We start from the raw sequence: 7,698 nt of genomic DNA, 5'->3' as shown, positions 1-7,698 counted from the left end.
AGAGGTCATTAGCAACCAATATAGTATGTACCCATCATATTTTACAACACCACGTGAAATGAGCTTTTGATCCTATGATCATATTGAGAATGACAAGTATAAAATTACCTTTAAATTTCTAATGCTCCATGCAAAAAAAAAAAAAAAAAAAAAAAAAATATTAAGGTATATTAAAGCTTCTTATATGAAATCTGCTTGACAGAAATTTGATCAAAGGAGTTAAAAATAGCAAACTAATTTTATTCAATTCCCATCGGATTCAATTGGAGAGAACCAAAACCAAAATATAATCAATAAAACAAAATGTATTTACCTATTGTAGTTGAACTTCATCCTTGATCTCTATTGTAGAAATGGCCGAAAGAATAACATATATAGAATCTGAAGTACAACATTGATTCAGTTAAAAAATGAAGAAAAAGAGAAAGAATTTTTGAAATCTGCTTATAATATTCAATAAAAATCTGTTTGTTGAATGGAGAAGCTTTCAAAAAACTATAAACCAATTGCAGTTAATGTTACTTGTTGAGGCAACTTTCGAAGATAAAAGAACGTGGAAGGAAATAGAGTGCGAAAAGTGAAACTGAATGAAGGAAAATAATTTTAAAGTAACTAAAATTAAGGGTAAGGGTACGTGAAAGAAGTTACCATATTAATATAATACTATCGAACTCATATACTGAATTTCACTCAATAGATGATTTGAGTGGAAAAATTGAAACAACATATTTTGGTATGTTTGACACACAAAATCAGTTTATATCCTAGCCTACTTTAATAAAATAGAAAAGATTATAAATGATAGCATATCAATTATTTTCCTTCAATTTAACATATTTTTGGACATTGAAGTCACGCCTGTGATAGCGGCGTTACTTAAATTTTTTTTTTTTTTTTGACAATAAAAACTTGTAACTTTATTATAGAGAGTTAAAATAATTCGTTAAAAAACTTTGAAGCAAAAAAGAAAAAATTCTCAGGCACTCATGAAGTCCAACATAAGCCAACTCACTACTAGGAATTTTTTTAAAGCTGAAGTCTTTGGTGATTTCACGCGAGTTTCCAAAATATTTAAAAAAATAGGTTAAAATAGTGTTTATGGTAAACAGTGAAAAAACAGCAATAGGCAGTATATTCCAACAGCATACGCGGCGGCGCTCAAATCCCCTTGGCTACTCTCGCACAAGAGAGTGCAGAAATGTCGGCTCTGAGAACCATTTTTCTGCTACCGACGTCTTCAATTTCACCTTTCCCGCCGTCCTCTTCTCCAGGTCACTGTTATCCGGCGAAATTGGCCATTTCATGCTGCTCAGCGACGTCTCATGAGAGAAATGAAGTTCGGCTTGGATTGCCGAGCAAAGGTCGAATGGCTACAGACACTCTTGATCTTCTCAAGGTAATTTTGGCTTGTTCATGAGCTTAGTGTTGATTGTTTGCGATTATATTTTCGAGGAATTTAGTAGGCCGACTGACTTTTTGTTTTTTGGGTTGGGACTGAAGGATTGTCAATTGTCAGTGAGGCAGGTGAATCCACGGCAGTATGTCGCAGAAATTCCTCAGGTGCATTCTTGTTTTCTCGAGTCCTTGTTGATTGCTGATATGTCATTAGTCTGTTGTGCCTTTTATTTTCCTCATGCATAAGGTTTGCTTCAAATGAGATTCAGTAATAATTGATACTTTTTTTAGTTCAAGTTTAGTGTGTGTTTTGTGAGTAAAAGCGTGGATTTAGTGATCTTGCTGTCAATGATGGTACTTTTTGTAATGTTACATGACACAGTGTCAACAAGTCATAGTGATTGATGTGGCCGAAATTCGATGAAGTTTAAGCTTATGCAATTGTATGAAATGTTTTTGGTTAATCTTGCTTCTCAATGCTGTTTTTTTCAATGTTGCCCTCAAAAGATTCACAGCTGCCGTTTTGCTGTGTACAGAACTTGAATATATTTCTGCAATGCCAAAGGGAAGTGGTGTATTGTCTAACATAGTTTCATCTCCTCTTGTGTCAACAGCTGTGGAGCTTGTACTTGTTTGTATGACTTCAATGTAGTTTATCTTATAGTAGCCTATTTGTGATATTGCAGATTAGTAATTTGGAAGTTTGGTTTCAACGGCCTAAGGACATCGTGAGAAAATTAATATCTGGAGATTTGGACCTCGGAATTGTTGGATTGGACACAGTGTCAGAGTACGGGCAGGTAAGAGGGAGTCCATGGGGAGATTGTACTAAAACATGATGAATCTTTGGAATACTGTGTATAATTAGCATAAAAGAACTTCGTACAGTCATAATTTGTTGTTGTTATTGTTATAATTGGTTCATTTTCCACTTCTCGATGCTATTTTCTTTATGCAGCAAAACCGTGCACTTATGCGTTCCCGACATTATAAGTTAATTCTGTTTTTCTATTTGATGCCATTCATAGCTGTGCCGGTGTGTCTGAGGTGGTTATATTTGTTTCAGATGTTGTGAATTCCTACTACTGTTGTTGCCCAACACCACAGAAAAAGCCCTTCTAGATAGAGTTGTGAGAACATGCTCTAACATTTTGCAAACAACTTACATGAATTGCTAGTTCACCGTTTGCTATATGAACCAATACTAGATACGTAAGGCGCCCGGTCTCCTGGTCTTGCATAGAAATTTGATGTCCCAGCTGCAGTGCTATGTTCCACTGTATGCGACAAGTCTGTTACCTCTTCCGATTGGGAGTAGCATGATGTAGGATCCGTGTCATTTATAATTCCTTAATCCTATTCGTTCCACAACTCTAAAAAGTTACCCTGGAAAGCTAGGTTATTATTAAAAAGTGTTGATTCCATTGTCTACTTGGATAGGGAAGAGCTTAGAGTTTAGAAATTTTTCGATCTCGGATATTTTGAGGGAATGGAAATTTATTTGCTGGTGATGTGATAGGGCTTTGGTTACCCTTTCGTCTGCGGCGGATTTCTTGCCCGCTTTTTGTAATTACTAATTATTAACTTTCTATATTAATATATCCTCGGTTCTTATTTAAAAAAAAATGTTGATTCCTTTGTTACTGGTGTTCAACAGGGGTGTACATGCATAAAAAGTTTTTCTCATCTTCAAAGTTCAAATAACCTAAAGAGACGATGATTTGACACCATGGAAAGTAGTGGTGTTAAAGTAGTGTTTAATTATTACCAGTTGTGGCAAGGCTCATCCTCATCCATTATGCATAATCATGTTGTAAAAACAGGAACTATAGTTGCCGTAGATTTGTCATAATGCAGTTTAGGCATTGATATCCATACAGTTGTTTCTGTCCTAATACTCTGACCAAAATTTGAAGCTTTTTACTTTTCGAGCAAGTATAGAAGTGGACTTTTGCGCATTTTCAAAAATCCAAAAGAGATGATGACATGACACCACGGAAAGTAATTTATAGCATTAAAAGCTTATTCTTCATGGCTACGCTCTTCCATTATGCATAATGCTCGCTGTGAATACATGAATTTTTTATTTTTTTTTTACATTTGCCTATAGATTTGACATGATGCAGTTTGGGCATTGATATTCATGTTTCTGTTGAAATACTCAGATTAAGTTTGAAGCTTTTTTTACTTTTGGAGCAATCATTCTAGAATAAGGCCTTGGGTTATATGCAACCACTAGCTCTGATTTGATTGCTATACACAAAGATAACTTCCAGTATTTGGAAATGTGCAATTTTTTCTAGTTATTATGGGCAATTGATTGTACATAATGAATTGTGTATAATTGTATTCAGGCTGTTAACTTGTAGGATTTTGTTTGGATTTTTAACATTTATATTTTTCTCTGTAGGGGAGTGAAGATCTCATCCTTGTCCATGACAATCTGAACTATGGAGATTGCCGTTTATCCCTAGCAGTGAGTCATTGTTTATAATTGTGATCAATCATTTGCAACTCCTTGTTTTTGAATTTTTGGATAGTGGGTGTATAGTCTCTCTCTCTTTACTAGATTCCCAAGTATGGCATATTTGAGAATATAAATTCTTTGGAAGAACTAGCGCGGATGCCACAGTGGACACCTGAGAGACCTCTGAGAGTTGCTACTGGCTTCACATATGTACGCATTATTTTGAGAACAATTTTGGTCCTGGTTTCCATTCTTAAAAATCTTTTTATGGTCAAAGTCTTATTTAAAATAATTTTTGCAGTTGGGTCCTAGGTTTATGGAAGAAAATGGATTGAAGCATGTCACCTTTTCAACTGCTGATGGCGCTTTGGAGGCTGCTCCTGCTGTAAGAATGAATATTCTTCCACAATTGAACACTATGTCTTCCTTAAAAGAATTTTGACTTTTATATTTCTTCTTCTGCTTGACACTTTTCTCCTCATTTTGAGTCACGAGATCCTGATTTAAGGAACACTTTGTTTGCTGGAGCATGAACCCTAGGGAAAGGTTTAAGCCATCGGCAGAAGCATGAAACATAATTTTAAAAAGTTCACATCTATAAATTATGCTCATTAGAATAATTTAGAGAAAGTAGAGCTTCATACAACTGTGTACTATGGTATATGATACTGCTAGTTGTCAATGGCCATCTTAATTGAGGGTTTGTTCATAAGACAATACATATAGCTGTGGTAAAATTATCGGCATTGAATGTTTCACAAAACAATTCAAGCGGTTTTCATCTTAATAAAGTCTTGCAATAGTGCAAACCAGAGAAGCCACTACTTTCTTGCAATTTCTATCACAGACTTGCACCTTAAACCAGTTCTTGTTTTCAGCAAAGAACTAAAAGCCGTTTCCAGTTTTATGCCATATTGAGGTATTTTGGAGGAGTGCGTCCTTTGACCACTATGCTAGATCTTGTTACTGTCTTATGTTTTATCTGCTTATCATTCAGATGACTCATCATGTTAACATTATTATTTCTCACCAAGAATTCCTGAAAATCTAAGAGCCATGTTAATACTTAATACCACTATGCAAATCCATCAGCAGAAAATTTAAGGTAGAGATAAGAACCTTGAGATGAATGATAGCAAATTTGGTCAGTGTAAAAAATTCGTTGGTTAAAAGAAGAGACAAAAATATCTGGAAGTTTCTGTAGGGTGAAATGAGCTTCGAAATGCCCTTCCCAAGGGAAGAAGATGTTGGGTCTTGTACATATATATTAATTTTTTTTAATTACTGACTGAAACGATAGCATTTACCATATGAAAGTTAGCTCACGTCCACCAAGCAAAGGTTTGTAGAGTGATACTAGCTCATTTAACTCGAATAAACTTTTGTCCAAGTTCACTTCTAAGTATAACAAGTTTTTCTGCTTGGATGGTTTCTCTTTAGCTTTTAATCATGCTTTGCAAAATGATTGCTGATTGTTTCCTATTCTTTCAGATGGGGATTGCTGATGCTATTGTGGACCTTGTGAGTAGTGGAACAACATTAAGAGAAAATAATTTAAAAGAAATTGAAGGTGGAATTATTTTGGAAAGTCAGGTGATTACTTCATGTTGTTGCTGATCTATACATGTCTTCAAAAGTTCAGGATCTGGTTCAGGAATGGTTATGTCAATTGATTTATAGTTATTGCTTTGGAATCTCGTTTGACCTTGGTTTGCTATTTCAGGCTGTTTTTGTTGCAAGCAAAAGGTCATTGATCCAACGGAAAGGTGTGCTTGATGTAACACATGAAATGATTGAAAGATTGGAGGCACATTTAAGGGCTGATGACCAGTTCACGGTATGAATCGGTTGCTTTCTATGTTCTTCTCGTTATGTCTGTTCCTTGACGGTCTCATTGCAGTTAACTGCCAACATGAGGGGTAGAAATGCAGAAGAAGTGGCTGAGCGAATTCTGAGCCAAACCTCTCTATCTGGTTTGCAGGTCAGACCAACTTGTTACATTGTGTCATTGTGTGGTATTTAACGATGTTGATAACATCCGATGGGGCATCAATTAATAGTATTCTGTACTAGATCTAAAGCTTCTTTCTTTATGTTTACTTGTATGCAGGGACCCACTGTAAGCCCAGTTTTTTGCAAGCGTGACGGGAAGGTAGCAGTGGAAATTTATGCTATAGTTATTTGTGTACCAAAGAAAGCGCTTTACAAGTCTGTTCAACAGCTTAGAGCGGTGAGAATATAATCTTGCTACTACATCTATGCATGTTTGTTCATGCATGGGACCATGGGCAACTTTTCTGCTATGGTCTTGAGAAAAACACATTTATAAGCTTTATTGGAACTAACAGCTTGATTGGAATTGGATTGTCCCTTTAACGAACCACATCCCATCTTCAGTTGACAATTTTCTAGCATGATCAAAACCTCTTTTTCCACGTTTACATACACTTTAAGTATATTTTCATTTTACACCAGGATTTTAATAGTGTTTGTACGATCATTTCCTCTTCTTCATCTGGCATCAGTATCATATTGTCATGATGTTTATTTCTGCATTGTGGCTGTAAGGAAGATTTTCTCCTGATCATACTTAAATCTTATCCTGCGAAGATATGTTCTATATGTGCTGTGTGAGTGTATTTACAGTCTCATTTCAACCTTCTAACTTGTGAGTTTGCTTGTGATTCCCATTTGTTTGCCTCAAGTACAATCTCTCTCTTTGGGGAACGACAGAAATATCTTACATCTCATTTATTGTCTGATGCAGATTGGAGGGAGTGGGGTTCTCATTTCTCCTCTGACCTACATTTTTGACGAGGAAACTCCAAGATGGCGCCAACTCCTGTCAAAGTTGGGGCTTTAGGGCACCAGTGTATCTTGTACTTTCTTTGTCGTCCTCAACTGTAACGGGAAGCCATATCATGAAAATTCCAAATATCAACAAATTTCTTATCGTCTCGTATCAGTTAACAACTAATTGTCTGCAACATGTGGAGAAAATGGGTTAGTCTCCACTCGCATTAGCACTTTAGGGGGTTGGTGGCTGTACCATTATTTATGAACATATTTGCGTCACTTACATAGATTTTTGGTTGAGGAATATTTGCGGTCACTTTGTTGAGGAATGTATGATATAAAGGTGTTCCTTGTTTTAAATTTTTCGCGTTAATATTTCTGCCTACGATTACCAAGTAGATAGATATTATTGTGCGTTTATGTATACAAGAAATCAAACGTTCGACGTTAATGTTCTTCTTTGGGCAAGAGCCACCAAATTTAGCAAAAAATAATCAGTATTGGTGCTGCACGAGTCTCTTCCCCTGTCTTGTGTTAGATGTGGTAGAAACTATATATTGGTTAGAGAACATCATGGGTGATCCTAAGAAAAATAAGGTTCAGGGTAGACCTGGCCAAGGTCCGGGTTGGGCCCGGACCCGGACCCGGCCCGTGGTCAACGGGCCGGTTAATTGGGTCAACGGGTCCGACCCGGAATCGGGACGGGACCGGCCACTAGGCGGTCCGGTCCCGGTTTTCCCAAGGGAAAACCGGCAACCCGGCGGGTTAAACCGCCGGGTTGAACGGATCCAACCCGCCGGGTTGGACACGTGGCGCCCATCAGGGCGCCCAGATCCAACGGCCACGATCTTGTGGCCGTTGTCAACCCGCCCGACCTGGTGGGTCGACCCGCCGGGTCAACCGGCTATTTTTTTTTTATATTTAAAAAACCTACTTTTTATCTATAAATACCCCCAACATCCTTTAATTTTGTTTACACAATTCTCTCTTCATTCTCAATTCCTTTTTAATTTCTTGAATTATCAAAAATATCAAGTTTC

The 7,698-nt window shown here is 36.8% G+C and overlaps 1 protein-coding gene across 2 annotated transcripts; it reads left to right on the top strand.

The window, feature by feature from the left end:
- The first annotated feature begins 1,135 nt into the window (after positions 1-1,135).
- On the top strand, positions 1,136-7,042 carry LOC140861613 (ATP phosphoribosyltransferase 2, chloroplastic-like). Of its 2 annotated transcripts, XM_073264635.1 has the most exons (11): positions 1,137-1,396; positions 1,501-1,560; positions 2,082-2,195; positions 3,806-3,871; positions 3,965-4,072; positions 4,164-4,247; positions 5,354-5,455; positions 5,586-5,699; positions 5,763-5,843; positions 5,973-6,092; positions 6,630-7,041. In XM_073264635.1, exons 1-11 carry the CDS (start codon positions 1,199-1,201, stop codon positions 6,723-6,725), a joined length of 1,143 nt encoding a protein of 380 aa, XP_073120736.1. In that variant the 5' UTR covers positions 1,137-1,198; the 3' UTR covers positions 6,726-7,041. The 2 variants fall into 2 exon arrangements, with proteins under 2 accessions (XP_073120737.1, XP_073120736.1); XM_073264636.1 differs by lacking the exon at positions 5,763-5,843 and having other exon boundaries at positions 1,136-1,396; positions 6,630-7,042.
- Positions 7,043-7,698: the final 656 nt, after the last annotated feature.

This window comes from Henckelia pumila, chromosome 4, assembly GCF_033568475.1.
Source record: "Henckelia pumila isolate YLH828 chromosome 4, ASM3356847v2, whole genome shotgun sequence".
NCBI classification, from domain to species: Eukaryota; Viridiplantae; Streptophyta; class Magnoliopsida; order Lamiales; family Gesneriaceae; genus Henckelia; species Henckelia pumila.
The sequence above is the reverse complement of the archived record's forward strand: the minus strand, read 5'-3'. Positions and strand labels throughout refer to the sequence as shown.

Excerpts from the sequence above, each read along its gene's own strand:
- LOC140861613 (XM_073264635.1), top strand. The coding sequence starts at position 1,199 with ATGTCGGCTCTGAGAACCATTTTTCTGCTACCGACGTCTTCAATTTCA. Across the intron at positions 1,397-1,500 it reads ACACTCTTGATCTTCTCAAG|GATTGTCAATTGTCAGTGAG; the intron begins GTAATTTTGGCT and ends TTGGGACTGAAG. Across the intron at positions 4,248-5,353 it reads CTTTGGAGGCTGCTCCTGCT|ATGGGGATTGCTGATGCTAT; the intron begins GTAAGAATGAAT and ends CTATTCTTTCAG.